The sequence below is a fragment of the Apus apus genome, chromosome 2, assembly GCF_020740795.1.
Source record: "Apus apus isolate bApuApu2 chromosome 2, bApuApu2.pri.cur, whole genome shotgun sequence".
Classification (NCBI taxonomy): Eukaryota; Metazoa; Chordata; class Aves; order Apodiformes; family Apodidae; genus Apus; species Apus apus.
The window spans coordinates 82,280,967-82,306,450 of record NC_067283.1 but is presented as its reverse complement, the minus strand read 5'-3'; the positions used below and the strand labels follow the sequence as shown (position 1 = coordinate 82,306,450).

The 25,484-nt window shown below is 39.3% G+C and overlaps 1 protein-coding gene across 1 annotated transcript in view; it reads left to right on the top strand.

Moving 5' to 3' along the window:
- The window catches only part of ANKRD33B (ankyrin repeat domain 33B), a 46,438-nt gene that overhangs the window by 17,542 nt on the left and 3,412 nt on the right, over positions 1–25,484 (top strand). The window contains exons 2-3 of the mRNA XM_051610769.1: positions 16,310–16,439; positions 21,786–21,926. Of these exons, the coding sequence (XP_051466729.1) occupies positions 16,310–16,439; positions 21,786–21,926 (271 nt within the window). The remainder of the gene's footprint in view (positions 1–16,309; positions 16,440–21,785; positions 21,927–25,484) is intronic.

The following is a 25,484-nucleotide window of genomic DNA, read 5'->3' as shown; positions in this document are numbered from 1 at the left end:
AAGAAGCTGATTTTTGGCTGTAGGATTTTGATACTCATATTAGTTACTGTCAATTAATTGCAACAGGCTTCCATTTCGCATATTTGCTATTGTTAGTCTCTTCCCAGAGGTGGATTGAAGGAATTGGACTCTGAAGGTAACAGGAAACATCCTGCCTCTAATTTTGAAGTAGAAATACAAAGACCAAACCTTCTGCTTTTAAAAATATTGCAGTATTGCCAAGGAGCATTCTCTCATTTTGCATCAGATAAATGCAAAAGCAACTCCAAATGCTTAGCAAGACGTTTGAAAATGATCTGATTTAGGGAAAAACCTATTACTTTTTCCAGGTGCCTGAAAACTGAGGGAGAAAACCAGAAGTTTTACCATTCATTCACTGCTACTCTGATTATTTTAGCTAATGAATATAGAGTTCTTAGAAAATCTGGGATAAGAAGGTGCAAAATTTGGTCTGTAATTGTAAACTATCTAAAGCCATGCCCACACCTCATGGAAAAGAAAAGGAAAAAAACCCTAGGGTCTCCTGAGATCATAAGAAAGGCGCTTTATCTGATGAACCATGAAGTGGAAGATGACCATACTTTCTGCATATTTCATTTCACTTCTGTACAGTTTTGCCTTTCTCATCCGTGCAAGCGAAGGAAGATCTTAACAAACCTTTGTGTTGTTTTTTACTACAGTGCAGCTTATTTGCACAAAACTAAGTCACCTTAATTGCTATTAAATTAAAAATAAAAGCCAGTGGAAACTGACAGATTCACAGCCTATTTCCTGATCAAGGCATTTCAAAAGAGAGATCAAAATGTTACTAGAAATGATAGGGAAACCAGAAATTACTTAGAAAAATGTATTTTATATTCTCTGAAAATATTTTAAATCTCTCTAAGATAACTGGAGTTTTTGTCCTTAAGCAAGTATTTAGGCCTGAGATAGCTGATGCAGAGAGGCACATACTGATGAGATTCCTTGTGCCGCAAACAATTTAATATGAATGAAGAAAAATGGAAAATAAAATGCCATTAAATCAGTGCTTTTCAAATCTATATGTAAAAGCTATTTTCCTTGTACATTAGCTTAAAAAAGGAGAGGGGAATTATCAGTTGTCAGTCTTCCAATAGAGGCAAGACCTTGATATTTCCTCTCTGTGCTTTCTAATATCCAGCTGAGTAAGATGAGAGCACGCACTTTTTTAAGGAAGAGGTGGGGGAGGGGAACCTGACTCAAGAATAGAAATGATCATAAGCTGAAAAAGAGTTTTCTTTGACATCATTAAGGTGCATCTCCTTCAGTTTACTTCTCCTGTATGAGTCATTGTGGTTGTCTAGCTGAAGCAATTTCATCTGACCTGTGTGTCCTTCCTGAGGTGTGGAAAATGTTTTTGGTTCTCGCTTGGTAGTGTTGTGCAGAGTCTGGTGGACTTAAATAGCAAGTGGAAAGTTCTCTGTGAAATAAAGGTCTCAGAGCCTTTGAAGGCTACATTATTAGCACACCACTTCTGATTTTTTCAGAACTCAAAGTTTTAGTTGTAGCTTTCTTTTCTTTAGCAAAAGGATGAGGTGGGAGAATCAGTCCTAGGAAATTAAACATTCAGCACTGGATGATAAAATGCACATTAGAGGAATTTAAAAAAATGCAGAACATAAAATAATAGACCTCTGTGCATTTGCTTCTAGAGATGGTGGCTGAGGAAACAGCAAATGTGTAGATTTGGTGGTAATGAAGGACAGTGTTCTCTCCTCCTGAGTCCTGTGTCCACCCCCAGGTGACAGAAGAGCAAGCCTTGACAACAGGTTGTGCTGTTCGTTTGTCCAGCTCAGCTCCGTGGGGAGCTCTGCATGGAGTCGGGAGGTTTAATGCTGCTGAGATGTCCTGTTCATGCGCAGGTGGATTTAAGGATGCTCCTAAAAGTCTGCTGCAGAGGACAGGCTGTGCTCCACATACTCTTTATGATGAAACAAAAAGAAGTCAAGTGCCAAGATGATGTAGACAAAATGTTACCATTTTAGCATCTGAATTGTGGTTGGGTATATTTAATCATCAATTGAATCTAAAAATGCCAGTCTTCTGGTTTTGCCTCAGCCTCCTGTAAAACTGCTTGATTTTTCTGAGTGTGACCTGTGAGTGGCTGCTAAATGAACAAGGATAACTTTAGAAAAGTGGCAGCTATTCCTTTAGGGGTGGAAATGTAATGGTTTTTGTTCAGTGTAATGTATGTAATTAGGCTGCACAGCTAATAACAATTTATAATGGAATATTTAGTTACACCAACATGTAGTATCTTTCTTTTCAATGCAGAAATACATATTCATCCCACCTTTTTATTGTCATTATTCCTGTTTACTGCTAAGCACCCTATGTTTCTCCAATGATTAGAGAATTTCCTTCCCTATCGTGCTCTTCATCATTATGAAACAGAAAAATTGCACAAATGTTAACAGAATCTTCTCTGCAATATTTCTTCAAAGAAACATGTTTCTTTGTTCCCATGTCTTTGAGAATTCCATTGTTTGGAGTTGGGCACCACAAAAATAATGAAAATTTTGTTTACAGGTCATCTTTATACTATTTTAATGGACAAGTCTCTCTCAGCAACAAAGTTAATTTCTATCAAAGATTCTCATTTACAGTACACATATCTCTGCAGTTATTGGTGTTTCTTTGTTTATACCTGTAGTAGACATAACACTACCAGTTTTCTGAGCTTGCCAACCTGTTTGCTTAGATGGAGCTCTCTAGCAGCAACAGATCAGCCATCACAGCTGGAGTAGCCTGTTGCTGTACTGAGCTAATGGGAAGTATTCCCCAGTAACAGACAAACAGAAAATCCTGGAGAGCAACACAGAGCTCTGATGGATGTGCTGGCCCATTCACTAATTCCCAGTTTTACCCAAATATTCTCCAATATTATGAAGCAGATGAAGAACAGTTTCTGGATTGTTTGACTGAAACTGTTCTATAAAGCGGACATACTGTATTACTGACTTAGCAGTTTTATATAGTCAGGCCATCTCTAGTAATTACAGACATTTAAATAGAAGTGCAAAATTATTACTCCCTTTTTTTTTCCCCAGCTATTTAATTCTATCTTCTTTACTTCAAATTCAACCGTATATAGACACTCAGCTCAGATAGACAGGGTGGTCACAGGCTTTGTAGAGCGGGAAAGACTGTAGAGTCTCACTCAGCTCTTGCCACCAGGCAATGACATGCAGTATCAGTGTGTGCAGCACTTCCTTATTAAACTCAACTTGCAGTACTGTAGCTGATGTTAGACAGATAAGATGGTGATGCTACTGTCTCTCACTTGAATATTACAAATATGATTTTTGCTGAACTGTCTGCCCATAACACTGATACCTGTTATAGTGCAGGGGATGATGAATCCTTATTTAGCTAATTGAGATAGTAAAAGAAAGAAATTCAAAATGAGAGTGCACCCTAAAAAAAAAAAAAAATCTGTTTTAGAACCACATTCTTCAGGATTTTTTTCAAGAGTTGAATCTGTGAAAAACAGTGAGCTATCAGTGGAAGAAGGTCCCCATGAACAGGTTAATTCCATGTCACAGTGTGTGTCTTCTCAAACAAAAAAACAGACTGAGCCTCTTGGAGATTAACATCATTGTGGATGAGCCCATTCCCTAAATACAGTTCTAAATGAGTGTGAAGCTACTCAGTAGGAGCTGCAGGCCAGTAGAGCAGTGCTCTTCATACAGCCAAGTGCTACTCTCTGATCTTTCAAAAATATACTTCTGTCTTTTGTTAAAAGAGATGCACTTTTCACAGGGTGATGCTAAACCTTCAGGAAGGAACGATTCCTTAATGGGAAGTCTGATGCAAAATGGATTTCCTGTCCAGTGGCTGTGTACAGCCTATCAGTTACTTTATTCCTAAAATACACAGAACCATGGTTTGATGTTTTTTATAGTAGGAGTTAGTTCTTGCTCTCTGACCAGCCATGAGAATTACAGTCATCAGCATAGGTCCAAGTCACCCTCTTTACCCTTGACCAAAGCATATTTACATAAAAACTAAGAGCATAATCCACATGGTCTGCAGTAATTTTAAATGTGATAATAGTCATCAGTGTTTCTAACAGTTATAAAAGTTTAAAAGCTTGGGTATGAAGTTTATACTCTTTAATATTGCCAATTCTAGTTCACTATGCCTTACTTGAAAATTGCCTACTTGTTTGAAGGTAATGTTTTTGCCTAGAATTTAAAATCTCCAGTATTCAGAGACTGTGAATTTATCAAGGCTGTGTTTAAGAAATTACCATTATTAGGGCTTCCTCTCTTTCTTCGTGGAGACCACTTTTCACTGCAATTTGTGCAGCACATATTAGGTGGGAAAGAGTGAAAGACTTCCTGTGAGGCCAGGACCTGTGGCACTTTCCTCCAAGTTTCACAAGTCTGAAACTAAGGATTAAAACTTTATAAAATCCAGTTTTTGGCTTTCAATGTGGTCATCTGTGATATTCCATGGTAGCTGCACTGCATGGAGCTGTGGGATCACAGGATTGCAGTCTTTTAGGATCAGGACAGTTGACACTAACTCATATATACCAAAATCCAATTTGGGTCTCTGAGTGAAAAATGGACACCTCCCATCAGTTCACCACAGATGTATCTGTTGCTCATGAAGCTTAATTGTTTTCTAAGGAGGAGCAGGAGATCTTTTTTTGTATTTATGCACAAAGAAATCTTTTGTCTTGTTTGAGCTGGGAAAAAAACAGGAAGGGGCATAACCGAGATGAAAGCCAGTCTAGATAAAACCAGATGCATATCCTAGATAAAGGAAGTGCTTTCATTGTGGAAAGTATAATGGCAAGGGCTTTCAAGAACCTGGATTCTTTGACATCTGAAGAACCACCACTATTTGCACTAGCTGATGAGAATCTGAAAGAGATGAGAGCCCCTCAGAGGGATCTTTGTTTGATAGAAGTAAAATAGTAATGCCTGATCCAGCTGTAGAATCTTTTTAATGTCTACCAACAGTATTTCAGCATACAATTCCTCCTGAATATCAGTATTTAGCTTGCATTTTCATGCACAACAGCTACTGATTGTTGTTACCATGTTATCCTCTCGATTGAAAAGATGCTCACTCTTGCAATGTGGTAACACATCTAGAATGAAAGGTGAATCCTATAGGCTACTTACTACTGCATCTCTGTCATCAGAGAATCACTTGCCTTTCAGCTGTACAAGGGCAGCTGGTCCTTTCCCCTTTCTCTGTTTTCACTGGGGGAGAAATTTTAACACAATTTTCTGGTCCATTCAGGTTGGTTGCAGGATCAATAGGCTTATTATTAGAAGATCCAAGATCAGTGGGAAGGGTTAGTATGAGAAGTGTTATAGGAGAGGAAGGGTGTTATTCATCCACTGATATTATGAAACTTACTGTCAAATGGCAAATTAAGATGAATATTGGGCTTTTATTGCTCTTGCTTCTTCTTTAGATCAAAGGATGAGGAAATAGGCTGGAACTTTTATGTATGCTATTATGCAGCATTGTGTGTAGCATGCAGGCAGTCCCTCATCTCTGGTGACCCAAGAAGGGTACACAGTTGCTCTTCTTGGTGAGAACAGGGCCTCTGCCAAGGAATAGCTTTCACCCTGATGGATTCTTTCTTCATCAGGTTGATTTCCTTTTTTTGAGGAAAGAGACTTTTTCTTATTTTTTCAGTGGCAGATTAGCCATTGATGGACACACCTCTTCCTGGGCTTCAGGCTCTCTCTTTACAAGATTTGGGTCTGGTGCAATTCCACAGCTGAAAGGCTCAGAGAAATACAAGTAAAATGACTTTACAGAAGTTGGAGGAAAGGAACTGAAACTTACTGAGAAAGTGGTCTTTCCTAATGTAATTGCAGGAGCTCATTGCCACAAGAGGGTGCTTGCAAGCTCATCACTGGAAGAACTCCACAGTGAAAATGCAATGGGACCTCTAAAACGTTTCTAGAAGAGACAGGTTATATCCAGTGAGAGATTATGACAGAGTAGAAGGCTGTACATTTATCTTTTAGACAGCATCTGACTGAAATATATTGCTTACAAAGACTGTGAGTCATTACTTTTGGAGAACTCTCCTGAAAAAACCTATTCATTCAAAACCTCCGTTTAGCCTCTTGCAACAGATCTAAGCTACAGTCAGCCTGTGTCTGACAGAACATCACAAAAAGGAAAATGTATCTATTAAGCAGATGGGGAGGAGTTGAATCCTATGCCTTATAGCCAGGGGGAGTACTTTTTGACAGAGTTATGTTTGTGCACAAAACGCATTTCACGTGCCTTCTGAACGCACTACGAAGTATGTTTTTTACATGTTGAGAACTCTCTTTTTTATCTTAAATGTGTGCAAAATGTGTATATATTTAGATACCAGGAGAGAAGTTAAGAGCAGTGTCTTTCAGGCCCAAGATTTGGAGTTCAGATCTGAACGGGTTTCTCAGTGTTCTTAAAGGTCTTACATGGTGTGAGAGAGCACTGGATACAAGTCACATCAGGTTTGGGTTGTGCTGTTAGATGATACACCTTTGTCTATTGCTTTGTTTAGCTCTTAAGAGTTTTTGCCTTCCAGAAAAAAAAAAGAAAAAAAGAAAATGCTTCAGTGATATAATCGGAAGAATATTATTGTAACATTGGATTTTTAATTAATCTGGCAATTGCAAGAGTCTGCAAAATGTTTGCCCTATAGCTGTGTTATATATTTCCATACAACTATGTGCCCTCGTGGCCAAGAGAGCCAGTAGTATCTTGGGATACATTAAGAACAGTGTGGCCAGCAGGTCAAGGGGGGGTTCTCCTCCCCCTCTATTCTGTCCTTGTAACACCACACCTGAAGTAGTGTGTCCAGTTCTGGGCTCCCCAGTTTAAGAGGGACAGGGATATATACTGGGAAGAGTCCAACACAGGGATACGAGGATGTTTAAAAGACTGGAACATCTGTCACATGAGGAAAGGCTAAGAGACCTTGGGGTGTTTAGTCTTGAGAAGAGAAGACTTAGAGGTGACCTTATTAATGTCTATAAATATCTGAAGGGTGGATGTCAAGAATGGGCCAGTCTCTTTTCAGTGGTGCCCTGTGATAGGATGAGGGAAACAGCACCAAGCTGTAACACAGAAGTTCCACCTCAACATGAGGAAGAACTTCTTTACTGTGGGGATGACAGAGCACTGGAACAGGCTTCCCAGAGAGGTGGAGTGGAGACTTTCAAGACCTGTCTGGACATGTTCCTGTGTGATCTCCCTGAGGTGTTCCTGCTGCGGCAGGGGGATTGGACTCGATGATCTTCAGAGATCCCTTCCAACCCCTATAATTCTTTGAACTATTTCCACAAAAATAGTTTGAGCCTTATTACAAACTGAGTTTCTTTCAAGGGTTCTGAACCCCACTGCAGCTTTCTGCTAGAGCAGCAGGCACTCCCAGCCTCAGATGTTCACAGGAGGAAGCAGCCAGCACTTTGCTGTTCTTCACTGTTCCAGGCAAAGCCTAATAATGTCCTGTTCATTTAAGGATCTGGAAATACCTCATCCTTGTTCACTGGGTGGTTTACAGCCCTTGGAAACCTTGCTGAACAACACATAGCAATCCAGTGAAAGAGAAAGAAATGAAATTAAAATCATCTTGCCCTTCCCTGAGGCAGAATCCTCACATAGATGGGAGTCTGTCATGTTGCCTCTCCTAGTCCTCAGCAGTTAATGGTTTGAGTGGCTAATGTTTTGAGCACTTCAAGGTACAGACATGGGATTTGTGGCAGAAATGCCTTCAGGGTTTACATCAGGATTCCCCCATTAACGTGCAGTGCACCATTTATATGGTTTTCTGAAGTCTCATTTCTCTTTATTTTTTTTTCTCTCATTTCTCTTAGAAATATCTCTTCCCTTACTTCTGAGCCAGAGAAGAGTGACCTGCGTCTAGCACAGATACCAAAAAAGAGGCATAGCAAAGAGAGATGTATAAATATGGCTGCCACGTATCATGTGTTATTACTGTCAACACTACTAAAATTTAGCACTAACGTTTGACAGTATTAACACTGATTAATACGTGCTATACAAACAGGAAAGCTAGGATTAGTACGGCTGCATTATTTGTCAGGGATCATCACTATTTAGTAATTATACCTAACATGGCAGTGAAATTTAACCTGATAAAAAACGTGTTATTTCCCCTGCCATCCTCCCACAGTATTTTCTGTCCTTTACAGCAAGGCACCCCATGAACAGAACACAGAACCTTTCCCTGAAAATGGGATCCTGGGCTGATTTGCTGTGCTATTGAAACCAGAGATAACTTCTTTTTAACGCATGGCTCATGGCGATAACTCCACAAGGTGACCTGCCAGTTAATTTTAAGTATGTGTTGTTTTTATTAAACAGTATTTTCTTAAAGCTTCCTCATATTCCTTTTCTAAATTTACACTTTCTTTACTTCTGCTGTGATCATAGATCTCCCATACATTGCAAAGCTTAATTTTGGACTGATTGGACTACCTCAAATGTCACTTCTGTTTTCAGTCATGGAAAAACAATCCTGGTTTCCTCCCCTTCCAAATCTATTTCTTCATTCTGTATATTGCTTTGTTGCATCACAGTCTGCTGTCACTAGCAAAGGCACTAGCAAAGCTACTGATGAAATATCAGACTGATGAATATATATTCCTAATATAGTCTTATCAGATGTCACTGCAAAATAATACATTATTCTAAGAAAATTGATCTTGATCATGAATGTGCATACCTGCTAACATCCTGAGTGAATATTTTAAATATATATTTTTTTTTCCAATGGAATTGCATTAAATTTCCTAATTCAAGTGCCTCAATGTTAAAATAAACCTGAGTTAGTTGTAGTTGCTGCTAGCTCTTGTTCACGTATCCAGGCCTTCACTTCTTTGTTTCAAGCTGAGGTCCAGAGAGGAAAGAGGAAGCAAAGGTTTTTCATTGCTAACACAAGTCTGGTTGCTACTCTTAAGAAGTTACCACCAAGTGTCATCTTAACACAGAGCAAATCAGCTTGCTGGCAACGCAGCCCAGGCCTCCTGCAACTCAGCTGACACGGTGTCCCTCAGCTCATTTTTTTTTTTTTTTTTTGCAGAGCTGTTTCCAGGACTAGATTTAATCCTGAGTGCACTCTGCTGCTGACCTCCTTCTTTGTTGTGTAATGCAAGCTTTTGCAGGCATAGTAAAATGAACTTTCCTGGGACTATTTTTAGAGGTGATCATGGAGATTTGGATTAGAATAGATTAAGTAAAGATTCCTGCAGAGATGATACATACACCACGCTATACCTTTACTTAAAGACATGTCCCGAGTGATACAAGAGGCATTTATGAAGCAAATAAAGTCAAACATCTCCCACAAAATGGAGAGGGGAAGACGGCAGGTTATCACCTGCAAGTCCACAGACTGGCCTGTGTTTTCAGACAGCAGAATGCAGTTCATGCTGGCAGTTCACGCTGGAAGATGAATCTGTGAGTGCTCCTAAGACTGCGCGGGCGGCAGTTTTGTGCCTTCAGTATTCAGGCACTGGAAGGGGTAGTGCCATATAAGCTTGCTTTTGGGTAGAAGATTGTGCTTCAGGCTACTGTGTTCCTCTGCAAAGGAGGTAGTGACTTTTGCACTTCACTGCTTCATCCGTGCTTGAATACACTTTGCACTTGTCTGATTGCTTTCCCTGGCAAATCCCCACCTTTGCCCCCCTCCATTCACTTGGAGTTTTGTCCAACCCACAGTCAGCCAAAATTAATTTCAATTCCCAGCTCTTTTTCTGTTGCTTTCCCAATATAAATCTGTATGTGACTAAGCTGTTGCAGCCCTCTCTCTAAAAGGTCAGCCAAAATTATTTTGCCCAGATAATATTCAAGCTTATGTGCTTGATGGATTTCTGTAGCACATAAACACCACTTCTCATGGGACTGATGACCTGAATAATTACCTCATCTCAGTCGCTGTTGATCTGATCAGCTAAACCAATTACAATGTAAGCTCAATCCATTTACAAAAGTTTCTCAGATTGCTTTATGCAGACTGGAAGGTTTTGTGCATTATACACAAATTAGTATGTAATGGATAGTGATGCTGAGCACTAGATTTTGCTCTTTTTTAATACAATGTGAATTTTGAATCTCTTTCAACCCAAATTTCACAGGGTTTCAGAGATTTTAATGGAGGTCAGAGTTTCCCTTAAATAATTTTGGGAAATTTATTTTGCAGTACTTTACCTGATTTTTTTATTATTTTTTTTAATTTTGTATGTGAATTATCTTATAGTGAGTGATAGTTATATCTAGTTGTGTTATAACAGTGTTATTTATAACACAAACTATTAGATATATAAATCACTGCTTTAGTAAATCAAGAACAAAAAGTTTAAACAGAACTTTTTATTCCTTTGTTTTATATTCTTCCATTTCTATTACTCAAAATATTGTTTGTGTAATGTGCTTTTAACTTAGACATAATCTGCATATTTGTTCCTGCACATGATTATAGATTAAAATGAATCATTATCTCATTTAATTCATTTACATGCAGTTTTGATCATTGCTGTTAAATCAACCTTGCAGAATCGTCATTAATACTTAGAGATGCATGCAGGGTGAACTGGACAGTTCTTTATCATGATGCTTATGAAAAGCAACAGGTAATGTCAATTTAGTCTTTTGCCAGACCAATTTTTGCCTGGGATAATAGGCAAAAAGATATAATAAGCTGTTTTCATTCTCAGCATCTCGATGGAAAATAAGTTGCCCCAAGAGATTTTTTTTTTAAAGCTGAAATAATTGTATGCTGTATGTGATTTGCTCTGCAGTTCAGCTTGAGTTCATTATTGATCCTCTTAGTCTTTCTTGTGATCTCTATTATCTGTAAGGATACATGTAGCCTTACGTCTGTAATTTTGTCATAACATCCGATTTATAGAAATGTCTCCTGAGATGTCTATGACCTCACTTAATCAGACACATTGTTTCGCCATTAGCCAACTCAGCTGAGCAAGGCCAAATTTATTTTTATAGTGGCAGCACTATTCCAGTCTTACATGGAATCAAAGAGATTTAAGGCACATGAAGAAATATCAGTTTCAAAATAATCAAAATTTTCACAAGACTGTTTTATTCAATTTCAAACCTGCAAATTTTAATACAATACTTGTAGTGTGATTACTGAAGAGTACTATGAATATTCTTACAATTCATAAACACTGCTTGAGGAAGGTGTTGCAACATCTGATTACCTGTAGGTAGTCCCGTGCCTGAAATGTCCATTTATGTACTCTGGGATGAAATTAAGAAAATTGGTTCTACTTTATTTAGAATATATGGAAAAGAAGTATTTTATCCCAGACTGACCCTTTTGTCATATACTCTAAACAAAGTATTTTTAGTGTTCCTCTGTAACTTCAAAACAAAAGGGGGTCTTTCAAAACCATGCTAGTTACATAAAAAGAGGACATGTCATGTACTACAGAAGAACTGTGGGGAAGCTCTGTTAAATGCCAAATACTCCACAGAGGAAAGACAGACCCCTCAAGACCTGGCAGTATTATGGCTTCTACTTGGAAGAAAACTGTTACTGATCTGAGTTTCAACCGCCCTTCTGGGGAAAAATGGGCAGTAAATGTTAGCGTAGTTGATGTGATGGATGACTCATGCTTCCTTGCTACTCACGCAGAGTCTGTATGCAATATTTGAAAAACGAAAGAGGATCTGTAGCAAACCTCAGAGAAGGCAGAAGCTCCCACCTCCTGTAATGAAGAAATCCCTTTTCCTATAGTTCAAAGGCCTTAATGCCATTTCATGTTTTAGGTCTCTTCTGCACAGAGGATCAGAGCAGGCTTTTTTTGCCTATTCTGCTTTGTTGATCTGGGAGAATGATGAGCAGAATTTCTGGCCGCTAATTGGGAGAGAGCAGGTCTTAGCTAAGAGAATAGTCCTTGAAAGGCAGAGATACTGAGCTTGTATGCTGTGGAAATATGTACAGTTATTCCTTCTAATAATTTACAATTATTATATATTAATGGGAATAGTTTGAGGTTTTAGTATGTTTTAAAATAAGTGGTGGTTGAGGACATATGAAAGGGAGAAAAAGGGATGCTGTTGAAGGAGAAAGGCTTAGGGAGAGGACATGCATATAAGAATTATCAGTCTTCCTTCTCCTAAAGCTTTCACGTGCAGTGAATATGTCTGAGAATTGATCTTACTGAGAAAATAATAGTAAGATTCATTTAAACATTTTTTTTTCCACATAGACTGATCACTTCATAATTGCTCTGTGACTCTTCATGTGAGGAAAAGTATAATTGATGCCTGGGTAGAACATTAATGAGATAAAATGTCACCTCTTTTCTGAGGATAATCAGGCTACTCAGGTTCAGAATTTTCCAGCCAACATTAATTTATCCTGCTTTATTTTTGTATTTAAAAAAAACATTAAGCACACAGCTGTGTTTTCTTGCAGACTCCTGTGATACAGGCTACTGCATTACCAATTGCTTCTAAAGTTTGCTGAAAGCAGTTTGCTATCAGTTATATTTCTTTATTGAGATTGTTGAAAGAGTTTTTAATATATTATGTCTGTGGATATTAGTATTTATTGGTATATGAAGTGAAAGTTTCCAGACTAATAACTCATGTTGCAATTGGTTGGTTGGTTGATTGATTGTGCATCCTGGCTGATCCGCTTTTACTAACTTTCAGCAGAATACAGACAGGGCCAGAAATGAATGCAAAAAAGGGAAGGAAAAAAAAGGAAAAAATAAAAACATCGCAAACCCATGAATTATCTTGGTTGAATTGAACCAGGGTTTGGGGAATAACTGTCAAATCCAGGGACAATTTCATTCTAATGCTGCAGCCTCCTGCACCTCGTTTCACTATCTGATGTATTTACAAGAGTTATGCAAAGGAAAGCAGCTCCTCAGCAAGCTGCTTCCCTAGGAAACCTGTAAGTGGTGAGGATAACCAGAGAGCACTTGCATCAGCCCTTGATGGTGCTGGAAACCCCATGGGGGTGAAATGACTTGTTTTTACATTATTGTGCAATTGCTCATTTTGCATCTTAACCAGGGAGTGCTGGGCATGCTCCTTTCAACACCAGGTTCTCAGATTCATATTTGACCCACTTCAAATTCGTACAACTGTCATTGAAAAATGATTTTCCATGCTACTGCACGAAGAAATCCCTCAGAAAGATCCTATTCTCCATTGCCTTTCCATATCCTTAAGCAATCAGTGCTAGCACCTTGGGGAAATAAACTTCAGAAAATGTTGATACCTGAGTAATCCTTCTAGTTCATCAGCTCAGAACTGTGAGTGAGGTTGGTTGATTCTGAGATCATTTGTGCATCATATCTGCTGAAATCAGAATGTCAGTGTGTTTTAGTTTAATTAGAACCTATCTGATAGAGGTACCCACTAAAAGTAGGACAAATGTCCTTAAATACCATAATGCAAAAGCCTCTCACACAAAACAGCTAATGTTTGTTGTTTGTTACTGTTTGTTTTACTGGTTTACCATTTGTTTGTCTTTTAATGAGAGCAAAAAAATGAGGTTTTTTTTAAAGCATCTGGTAAATATTTTAGAGCATGTCCTGTGAAAATATTTTTCAGATGCTGAGTGAAACATTTTTTTCCATTAGAGATAATTACTTTAAGCTATTCTTATGGCTGCTTGAAGATACCACTCTCTTCAAAAAATGTCAATTTTTGCAGTCAACAATAGATTCCACTTTCTTATTGTCAAGAATTTTAGGTCTCCAGTCTATTGTATACTTATTTTTCTGCTGTCATTAGTAGCTGACATTTTACTAAATGACTGGATGAAGTTTTAAATTGGCAGAGTTTTTGGAGTTGTAAAGACCCCTATCCTGAACATCAGGTGAAAAGTATAATTATTAAAAAAGTAGAATAATGATCAAGTCCTTATGAAGCGGACACTGACACTTTTTTTTTTTTTTTTTTAAGCTAAGAATTATTACATTGAAGTAAAACTGGAATCAATCTCAACAATCCAACCAGGAGAGTACATACATTTTAGTTAATTTTATTTATATATATATATATATATATATATATGTAGTGCTGTTGTCTCTGCATTATTTAGCTCTGTAGCTGTTCTCTTTGGTTCTCTAATTAAGGCCTTACAGTTGCCAGTAGACCACACAAAGATAGGATTGTAACTGTATTTGTTGGAAGAGCATTTTTAGACTTTCATATATATATATATATGTATAAAACTGAATATACTTAGTTAAAAAACCCCTAATTTATAGAGACCTTATGCTAGGAAGCTTAGTTTCCAGTACTTACTGGGGAGTATTATGTCCAGTTCTGGAGCTGCCAATGTAAGAAGGAGATGGAGCTATTGGAGCAAGTCCATAGAAGGGCCACAAAGATGATCAGAGGGCTGGAGCACCTCTGCTATGAAGACAGGCTGAGAGAGTTGGGGCTGTTCAGCCTGGAGAAGAGAAGGCTCCAGGAAGACCTTATAGTGGTTTCCAGTACCTAAAGGGGGCCTTCAGGAAAGCTGGGGAGGGGCTTTTTACAAAGGCTTGTAGTGATAGGACAAGGGGTAATGGTTTCAAACTAAAAAAGGGGAGTTTCAGGTTAATTAGGAAGAAAGTTTATTTAATAAGGGTGGTGAGATACTGGAAGAGGTTGCCCAGAGAAGCTGTGGATGCCACGTCTGTGGAAGTGTTCAAGGCCAGGCTGGATGGGTCACTGAGCAACCTGGTCTAGTGGGAGGTGTCTCTGCCCATGCAGGAGGGTTGGACTAGGTGCTCTTTAAGGCCCCTTCCAGCACAAACCATTCTATGATTCTGTGATTCTATGATAACAGTATCCTCTGTACAATTTTAATAGAATGGTTTGAAGTATTACAGGGGCTTCACAAGGAAATGGAGATACTCTTTACAAAGAGTGGTGTTGCTTCATGCTGAGGACAAGTGTGAGAATAAAAAGAAATCAGAGTAATAATTTTATCAAAAGATATAATTGAGAAATCCTCTTCATAGCCTGTGAGCATCCCAAAGAGTTGTCATTGCCTCTGTGTCTTAATGAAACTGTTTGCATGTAAGCCAAAATGACTATTCATAATAACAATGAAGCAGGACACTGAAATATTAACTAATTAGTTATAAGGACAATAAATCAAACCCACAGTTGTGGTTATTTGGTGAATGCCTCTGTCTCAGTAGTGTCCTTGGGGAGAAGAAATAGAGAATGTTTGGACAAGAGCTTCTTAGAAAAATGATGGATGAGTTAGGACAGGGCATTCAGTTTTCATAACCAAGTTATCCCTCTTGCTAGCCAGCTGTGATTGTGAACTTGCAGCATGTCTGTGTGAGCACGTTTTAGGCAGACAGGGCTACCAGGGAGGCTGAGATTTGTGTCTCTGTCCTTACCTTTTCAGTAGTCAGATACTGATGCTGAGCTCAAGAAAACCGAGTCGTGTTGGTGGTGCGTAGGGAGCGCAGGGAGCACTGATGTATTCTGCACCTGCCCTCCCCTACAGAGGAACAGCAGGCTACCCGAGCAATCCCAAAGACCAGAGATAATAGCTTTAATCCTAATGGTCAAGTGAGCAGTCAGGATTAAGTACTGTCGTTCCATTTAATTAATGATAAGTGTATTTTGCTGTATTTTAGAGAAGCTGTCAGTTTGCCACTTGCAGTGAAACATTGGTTGGGTACCAAGAGGAGTTACAAGGTTTACCTCCTGGCATGGCTTCCTCCTGGAAGTTTTACACCTTCCAGCTGTCATAAAGTACATTAAACAGTGACTCTAAAAGCAATTTTATTTTATTTATTATTATAAAAAAGATCTACTTCTAATGGGAAACCTGAAGTATTTAAAGATAGCAGCAGACAAACACTTCTCCTGCCTACCACTTCCTCTTCAGAGAACAACTAGTTGTTTTTCAGATAATAAATATTCAAAGCAGGTCCAATTCATTTTACCTAATGGGTTCATTTCATTATATAATAAAATCTGATTTATTCTCATTTGAATGTATATAGCCATATAAACATACGCCATTTATAAACAGATCCTTTCCAAGGAGCATAATATAATACCTAGTCTCCTAGGTGTTTCTGAGGAACACCAAATGTTACTAGCCAAAGGGCAGAGATATAAAGTGGTGTTTTGTATTTGAACATGGTGCCTGGAGCCAATAACTAGTTACACTGATGCCTTCTCAGTTCTTCAGCTTGAAAAAAAAGAAAATGAAAAAGCAGACAAGTATGCTTCCTCAGTGAACTTTTCTGAGTCTGGTAAACCTAATGGTCTCTTTATATTTTACTTACAGAATGGTCTTATCGTTGCCTGTTACCAAGGGTATGTGGATATTGTAATAGCCTTAGCACAATGCCCTCACCTTGATGTGAACTGGCAGGACAACGAAGGGAACACAGCTCTAATTACAGCTGCACAGGCAGGTAAGGCTCTTTGTTTCACCTCCTACTTATTGGGTCTTAGGAAGAGTGTGTGTTGTGGCTACTATTTTAGGGTTTTTTCAAAGCTCTAAAATAAATCCGTCTGGGTAAAATAATCCTGGCCAAGTTCACTCCTGAATAATTTTGCCATTATTTTCTTTGAACTAATGAATCTACAGTAATGCTTATCCAATGGATTAAGGCAGAAAACACTATGCATTTCTAGTAGAGGCTGTTATCTATTTTAACTTAAAAATAAAGAAAATCTTGCCCCAAGTGTGCAGTACTCTACTGCTTTGTTCCTTTATGCTTAGTGCCCTATGTTTGCTCTGGCAAGCAACCAGTTGACATTGCAGTCATGTAATGTGCTGTATTGGTGCTTATAGCATCTCTTTTCTCATGCTTGTTGCACCTACCTCAGTGGGTCTGTAGTAATTGCTGACTGTAGGAAAATCTCTCATGATTAAGAAAAATTTGAGCTGCTAAGATGTTTTTCAACCACTCCATAGTTAATAGCAAAAAAAAAATATCCCTATTTACATAGTCTGAGCAGGATTCAGTGTCTGCCAATGCTGCTTTGATAACAGACTGATTATATTGACATCGACCACATTAATCCTGATGCAGACTGAACAGAGTTTATCCTCAGGTTTACTTTTATCCCAGTCAGCACAGTAATATTCAGTGAACAAGTGTAACAGATTACATAAATGTACGAGATGCTCCCCAGAGAATTACTAGTTTCAACTGTACAGTTAAAAAGCAATCAGTTGATTATTTCTGTGAAAACTCAACCACTGTCCTTTAACCTTTAAGGAAAGCTGTAGTTTTCTCTTACAAGTGTTAAAAAAGTGCTAAAGCATGTAATTTGGGAAAAAATTGATGAAGTAGGCCATCAGTTTGTAGTCTAAAAGCAGTTCCAAGGGCTGCTTGGCTCTGCATCTGTGGTCTTCTTTTCATCCCTCAAGTGTGCTCCTTAAAGACAATCACTTTGCAAGGAAATGCATAGCTGGTCTTTGTCAAGTCTTCTCACTGATGAAGAACCTAGGATGTTCATAGGAGTTCATGGGATGCAGTATTCCCTCCCAGACCCTGGCTGGCTGGAGGAAACCAATTTCCATCAGACAGTATCAGTGGACATTACAAGCCATGTTTAAAGATTGGAGCAGTTCTGTTTTAATGTTAATCTAGTAACATTGCCACTAGACATTTCCAGGTAGTAGCAAACTGTGCTTTGTGTTTTACCAAAAAGCAAACGGCTAACAAAGCGTGAGATAGGTCTTGAATACTGGAAGAAAGAATTGGGACCACAGTAGTCATGTCCATAGCAAAGTCATGAGGATAGTAGCTTTTTAAAGAAAGGAGAGAAGACTCCAAAACTCTAACTTACTTACTTTCTTTGCCTTAATACAAGTTTGGGCTATAAAAGTTTTAACACTGACTCCTTCTTGACCTTTATAACTCATGATAATGAGCTCAGAGTTAATCCTGAGGGCTGACATTGAATTGACACTCTCTGCCAGTACTTGCTATTGATCCCCAAAGCAATTGGAAATTACTGTAGTCAGCAGAAGCTCTTACAGACTCTTAACTTGTTTTCCCCTGCCTATGATAATCCTGAGCTACAGTGTTGACACCAGTTATTTAATTCATTATCAAAAGATACTGCTCTAGTGTTAATAGATATTACTGTGAGGTTAGCATTGCAATCAGAGGAGCTATAGTGCAATAGATGCTGCTTAATTATTGCTGAATGTTAAGTAATATCAATAAGCAGTATATTATAAAGAAGTGAAAGCAAAGCTTATGCATTCTTTCTTTTAGTGGAGGATTCATTGTTGTGTTTTTTTAACTTTAGGCCATGAAGATAATGATGGTTTTGCAAAATAAATTATTCTGAGAGATCACTGTCATTTATACCAAAAATATGGGGTTTCCCGTGGAAAGTCTAATAGCAAATACACATTATTTGAGTTCATGGTAAGGTGATACCAGAAGCTTTCAGAAAGTGCTTCTGGTTTTGTTATTAGCTTATTAGTATAGAAAAATAACCACAAAGTGCTCTGCTTCATGTGTAAATTTCAGGTTTGAAAGTTGGTCTGTTCACTTGCTCTCTCAGTATTTCGTATTGAAATGACATGAGATCCCATCTCAAAGAGAGCTTGCCTTCCAAAACTGTATGTTTGTTGCAGTCTGGGAAGGGAAGGGAAGGGAAGGGAAGGGAAGGGAAGGGAAGGGGGAAGGAAGGCAGGAAGGCAGGAAGGCAGGAAGGCAGGAAGGCAGGAAGGCAGGCAGGAAGGCAGGCAGGAAGGCAGGAAGGAAGGAAGGCAGGAAGGCAGGAAGGCAGGAAGGCAGGAAGGCAGGAAGGCAGGAAGGCAGGAAGGCAGGAAGGCAGGAAGGCAGGAAGGAAGGAAGGAAGGAAGGAAGGAAGGAAGGAAGGAAGGAAGGAAGGAAGGAAGGAAGGAAGGAAAGGAAGGAAGGAAGGAAGGAAGGAAGGAAGGAAGGAAGGAGTTTCAAGAAATGGGAAAAGGGAGGAAAATTGCATTAACTTTTTTTTCAGTTCTGCTGCTGCTGAGTACATAGCTGCCTTGGTGGTACTGTATTATGATTGGCATACATGGGTGTTTAAAGGCAGATGTATTTGCTCATAAAGTATAGATGGTTTATATTACAGGGACTGGTTTGGGGCTGGGCTATAGTGCTGGGAATTAAAAATCAGAGGTTACCCCAGTTTCTGCTTATTAAGAGAACACAGACAGATAAAGCATCCAGAGGATGAGAGGTGTGGAGTGTATTTGGTTCCATCCATCTGTGAGAAAGCATTCACCACCCATAGCCCAAACACAGGCTTTTTGCAGGTACAATTAGAAACTGTGATGTTATATGACAGAGCACCTTCCTTAATATGCAGCTCGTCCTTCTGTCTGTATTACATAGATTATTGGGTAATGTTGTCATCATTACATGCATTTCGTCTGTGGCAGCAATGAAGTGAATGGAGCTGTTACAGACATCTGTGCTGATCTCTAAATATGGCTCACAGGGTGAGGAAGTGTGCCCTTAGCATGCCAGTTCTGGTAGAACATAGATCTGGCATATAAACAAGAAGAGCTTAATACAAATTCAGTATCACCAATGAGGCTGAGGCCAGGCCAATTTATTTTAGAGCCGTATACAGCTTTCATAGCAGACTTTAAATCATGGAAGACTCAACTGGTTTACAATTTAGAAACATATTTCTGCTTCACCCAGGCACAGGAGCACTGAAGCAAACTTTATAGCCTTAAATCAAAAGTGTATGAGAGGGTTTGAACAAAAACTTGGCAGCTCTGAGTTTTCCTTTGAATTTGGTATCTGAACTAGAAATTTGAAGCAAATCTCAGAGGACAGAAGTTCCCACAGATTAAAACTGAAGTGGTTTTCAGGAATCCCTGAGACACAAAACTTCTGAGAATCACAAACCTCTTCATTTTCTTTGCTGGTATTTTTTCTGTCTCACTTGAGTCCATCTGTAGTGCTTGAAGATTTTTTTCTGAGGAAGGTCTTTCAGGATTGACTTCTAGGATCATCCCAGATTTGCAAAACGATTCTTACTGCAGCTATGCTTTTGGCAAAGGGAAGAACATCTTTAGTAATGTAATAACTGGTGAAAAATCTTCCATCGTATTATTTCTCCTTGTTTCTATCTCTGGTATTTGTGGTCAAAAAAACAGTATTTCAGCTGTTCCAAAACCTCCATGAAGATGCACACTCTACATCAGTGAAACAGTGCATGTCCTGCAAAACAATTCGGGCATAAAAATTCTCCCAGTGGTAACCAATACCTTGCTAGGATTTGATCTTAGGCCATCAAGTCAGTGAAGCTGAAGCTTCTGTATTGAGTAAGCAGGACTGGGTCACTTGATCCTGCATTGAACCCAGTTCATTTTTGCTTTGTTCAGCTTCTTGTGGCTTGCTATATCTTTATATTCCATTTGCATCAGGCTGCACAAGGTACAGGGAGCTTCTTATTCGGTTTTCTCTGACTCCGGCGTTGCTAGGCTCATCTGAACTATCCCTACGTCTGCTCAGGTTTCAGGAGAGTTTCCAGTTATGCAGCAAGGTAGCAGAGTCTAGGAAATTCTAGGAGATAAAAAGCAGCACCTAGAAAACATCTTCAATTAATTGGTAAAGATTTTCTTAACTTGCTTTCCAAAGTGAATGCAGGACTCTGTTGATACCAAAGTGACTGTTGATGAAGTCTGCACCAGATGTGACACTATAGACTTTCAAAATTGTCCTGTATGAATTATAATCTGCTTCAGTAACATTTCTAGATGAATTTGAATGACATGCATCACAGAATATTCAGCTGGACTGCAGAGTGAGATGAAAGAATATTTTTACAGCTCCTAGTAATTAAATTGTGATTGTTGCAGCTGCGTGACAGACTGCATTATTTTATAAAGCATCAAAGCACCATAAAGTGAATGACAAGTGAAGGGAAAACTGTTTTGAATGAGTCATAATGGAACTAGATACTTGTCTTGTTCTGATACTCCAATTACAAAGACTTGATGTTTTAATTGGTCTTTCAACTATTTAGCCAGAGATGTCTTCAACTATTACTATGCCCTTGCTGACACCAGTTATCCTGGCGTACAAGGCACACAAAAAGCAAAACCACTTGCTTTTAGAAACAGAACTAAAATTATTTATTCTACTAACAGAACTGAAAATCAGCCCCATTTTCATGTTGCTGGAGGGTAGACAAGTGGCTTTACACTGTCAGATGGAAAAATAAAAATGCAGGATTCTACACAAAATATTTCTTTGTCTCGTACAGGCCTGGCATGGTTTGTTAGAATTATTGGCTGGAACCATCAGATGCAATCACTTTTTAATGAAGCACCATTATAGCAAGGCTCAAATTTACTACAGGAGCCAAAAAGCTGAACCTCTGCAGTAATTTCCCCCAGGTGATGGGTTTTTCTTCCATAAGCTGAAATAATTCCCTTTGCAGTGCTACTCACTGAGTCAAGAAACTGAGGCCCCTTTCAACCTCAGAGTGACCACCTCTGTTTTCCAATTATTCCCTTACCTTAAATTGACTTTTCAGAGAGGAGAGCAACTTGAAAAATGGTGGGAACCCAGTTTTCTAGGCTCCTAGCCCAATACTCTGGTCACAAATCAGTGCCACCTAGCCCTAAGGTTGACAACTGCAATGAGCGGAGAAGGATACAAAGAAAGGAAATTGCATTAGTTATTTGCTTTTTTCCAGTTGTTAAACCTGCAGGAGTAATTTTTTATAACCTTGAGACAGCACCTTAACCTGTGACGTATTTTCTCTGCTTTTTTGTTTCCTTAAAGGGCACATAACCATTACAAACTATTTGTTGAACTACTTTCCTGGGCTCGATATTGAGAAGAGAAACGTGTTTGGATTCACGGCGCTGATGAAATCTGCGATGCAGGGCCGAACAGAGTGCGTGAGAGCCTTGATGCTGGCAGGTATGCAAAATGCTTTGCTGCTGCTTCATCTTCATCTACCTGTAAATACTAGAGAGTCACACACAAACACCAAGAAGAAATACGGCTCTTGGGGTGTTTACTCTGAGAGGGGTGTTGCAGCCTTCCCTGAAAATGGGTTCAGCTTTTAAATAAGTCAGAGGGAAGGTGGTGAAGTCACATGCTGCAGGTGCAGGAGTGCTCAGTTTGCCTGTGGAAACTCATCCAGGACCTCTCCAAGAACTCTCAGGGTGAGATTCATTGTCTCAAGGAGAGTTCAGGAAGTGTGATCATCAAGATTTGTAGGCAAGGAGTTAATGAAGTTCATGACACAGCTGGGAAGCACATGCAGGTCTCTTGCTGCCAGCTCTGCAGGTGTGATGGTGCATGATGGTGGTGGAACCATAGCCAGACCTCCACCTCTCTCTCCAATTGTGGCAGGTCCTGGGGTAGGTAGTGAAAAGCACTGGGGGCTCTCGGTCTTGTCAGGAGAGTTAGGTGTGGGGTTCGTATCCCACAGGAGCATTGGTGGGAACTTTGGCCAAATAGGGAATTACCTCTCTTTCTAACTCCTCTATAGTTCCAAATTGGCTCTCCAGGTTTATGGGCAACATGTCACCAGTGGGTCTGTATCTGCTGGAAGGAGGGAGTTGCAACACAGGGAATGAGCAGGTCCATCTGTGCCCACCTGCCTCTCTTCACATATGAGTACAGGAAATATGTTTCTTGCTGTTGGCTCCTGAGTGCAGTTGATTTTCCAGCCCTGTACTTTGCAAGGTGAAGGGGTCCTGGAGAGGAAACTGGGAAGGGAAAGGGGCATTGGGCCTCGACAGGAGCAGTCCCAGCATACACCACCTTTTAGCCACAATGTTAGATATTTTTATTATATGAAGTAATTGGTATATAAACTATTAGTTAATAAGTAAATAACTAGCATAGATTAGTAAATATTCTTGTATTACAGTACTAGATCCTTGACACAAATTAAATATTATGGAAATGATAATTGTGAATATGTGAATATTGTTACTGTCAAGACCAAGGATCCTACAGATCCATTTAAATGAGAGTAAACTACTTGAATAAGTAGTTTATTTTAGCCATTTTACTGTCATGTAAGTCTAACCTCTCATAATCTGAATATTTTAGGTCACAGGTATTAATCAAGTATAGTGATATTTCTTTCATTTGTTTTCATAATATCCAGTTTCCAGATGTTAATATGACACAGAACATGTGTCAGAACCAGCATTCTATTTTCTGAAAGGTTCTGTAGCCTCTTATACTGGAATCAAGGCTTTGGAATTGGATAATATGTTTTGGAGTTCAAATTTTATGAAACAAAATTATGAAAAGGCAGCCAGAGCTACAGTACTTCTAGACACAGATGCACTTTCTGGAGTAACACATACTTCATGCAGAAGCTAGTTCAGAATTTTCCAGTGCCTATTATGAATTATCACTTAGAATGAAACTACAAGAACTTCTGACTTGTCAAACTAACCTTACATTATGACGGCTTTCTATTGTTATCACTGGAGATGTGATGGAGGCTTGTTCTTTCTGTTCTGGTCACTAGAAGGTATTTCACAGTCTTTCCATCTTTGTAGATAACTCAGTCCTTGTTATTCTACTTCTCATACAAAAAATATCAATATTGAAATTTGCAATCTAGTTGCTGCCTCTGGCATCTGAACAGCCACCTTTTCTTCTTTTCTTCTCAGTGATGACCAGTGATAGGACAAGGGGTAATGGGTGTAAATTGGAGCATAGGAGGTTCAAGGTGAATATCCGAAAAAATTTTTTTACTGTAAGAGTGACAGAGCACTGGAACAGGCTGCCCAGAGAGGTTGTGGAGTCTCCTTCACTGGAGACATTCAAAACCCACCTGGATGTGTTCCTATGTGATGTACTCTAGGTGACCCTGCTCTGGCAGGGGGGGTTGGACTAGATGATCTTTCGAGGTCCCTTCCAACCCCTAGGATTCTATGATTCTATGATTTTCCTGATTCCTAAGAAAACAGAATATTGGAGAGAACAAACCTTTAGCCAGCCAGGAAATGGCCTAATTAACCTCTATATCAAGTTTACCTACAGAGAGTTGTATCAGCCCATTTGTGCATCAGAAGTAGGGAGGATAAGAGGTATAGAGTTTGTAGAGTTAATATACTCTGAGTTTCTAAATTGCACTTTATATACATGTTTTAGTGAGTATTTTGCAGGTCTTCACATTTCCAGCTCGAAATAGGGGCCACAAAAGAGGGTGGTAAATTACCAGTACCCACTTTAATATCTGATTGTTTTTTTGCACTGTACAGTCTGGTGAAATGTCGGGGGGGAGGGAGCTACTGATCAGAATGGATTTAAAAGTGGTTTGGAGCTTGAGGGACACTGAGTGGCTGCTGACAATGAAGTGGTAGTTTGCTGAAGAGGGTGAAATTGTTATTAAAATCGGTGAAAAAACCGATTTCACAAATAAAAAAGCAAAATTCTATGTTAAAACATAAGAATGCATGGAAATAGAGGGGGAAAACACCCCTATTCAGCTGTAGGTCTACTTGCATAGTCTCTGACTTTTGTACAGCTATGGAACAGGTATGTATCTTTAGAAAAGAGTTGGAGCCAGGAGGTTTTTAAGCTCACTGTCTGTTTAGTGGCTTGGGTAAGACCTCTATTGATGGGCACCTACTTATAGCAATGCAGGAGGTCAGTAAAGGAAAACAGCTCACCTTCCTAACCGCCTAAGCATGGATTTAGCACAGTCAGATGGGGAAGAGGTAAGGGCAATGTGCGACAGATGGTTGCAGCTGGATTGTCAAAGTGACTGCTCTTTCTGAAATTTGCGTTCCTGGAGGCTGGCCAAGGTCAATCACTACAAGATTAAGGGGCTCTGAGACACTTGGCTGTGACGTTTGCTCTTTCAAAGTGAGTCTTTGGAGCATGTGACTTGGCTGTCAGTGAGTGCACAGTGAAGAAGGGGGGGAGCCCAGCATGTGGCCAGCAAGCCAGACCCCCCCAGCCAGTGGGGGCACAGGAACACAGGCTGTAACGCACATGTCAAGCCCTGCTGAAATCTCCAGGGTAAACTCAATGCTGCTTTAGTACAGCTGTCAGAGTGGCTGCAGATCTAGAGACTGGGCTTTAAATGCTGTGTATAAAGCAGGTTGCTAGCAGATGCCAGACTCTTTTACCCCGTCTTTAATTTCAGGGTGTCAGTTTTGCATCTCAAGGGGCATTAAACCTTCTTAATCAAGTAGAACACTGATATCCCAAAGGGGCATGTGTATGCCAACTAGTTGTGCTGAAAATGATCTTTGGGGCAACTTTTATAGGAAAATCAAGGCACGTGGCAAATTAAGTTTTCCTAAAAGAAAACTTGTAGGCTGTACCTACACTGAAATTACAAATGGTTCAAGAAAATTGCTATCGCATTTAAAAAAGGGACATGACTGAATGTCAAGTTTGTTCAAAAATGTCTCCTGATTTGTACAGAAAATCCAATACCACTAGTAAATCACACCTTAGAAGAGATTTTGTAATACAGAGTACAAAGACAACATT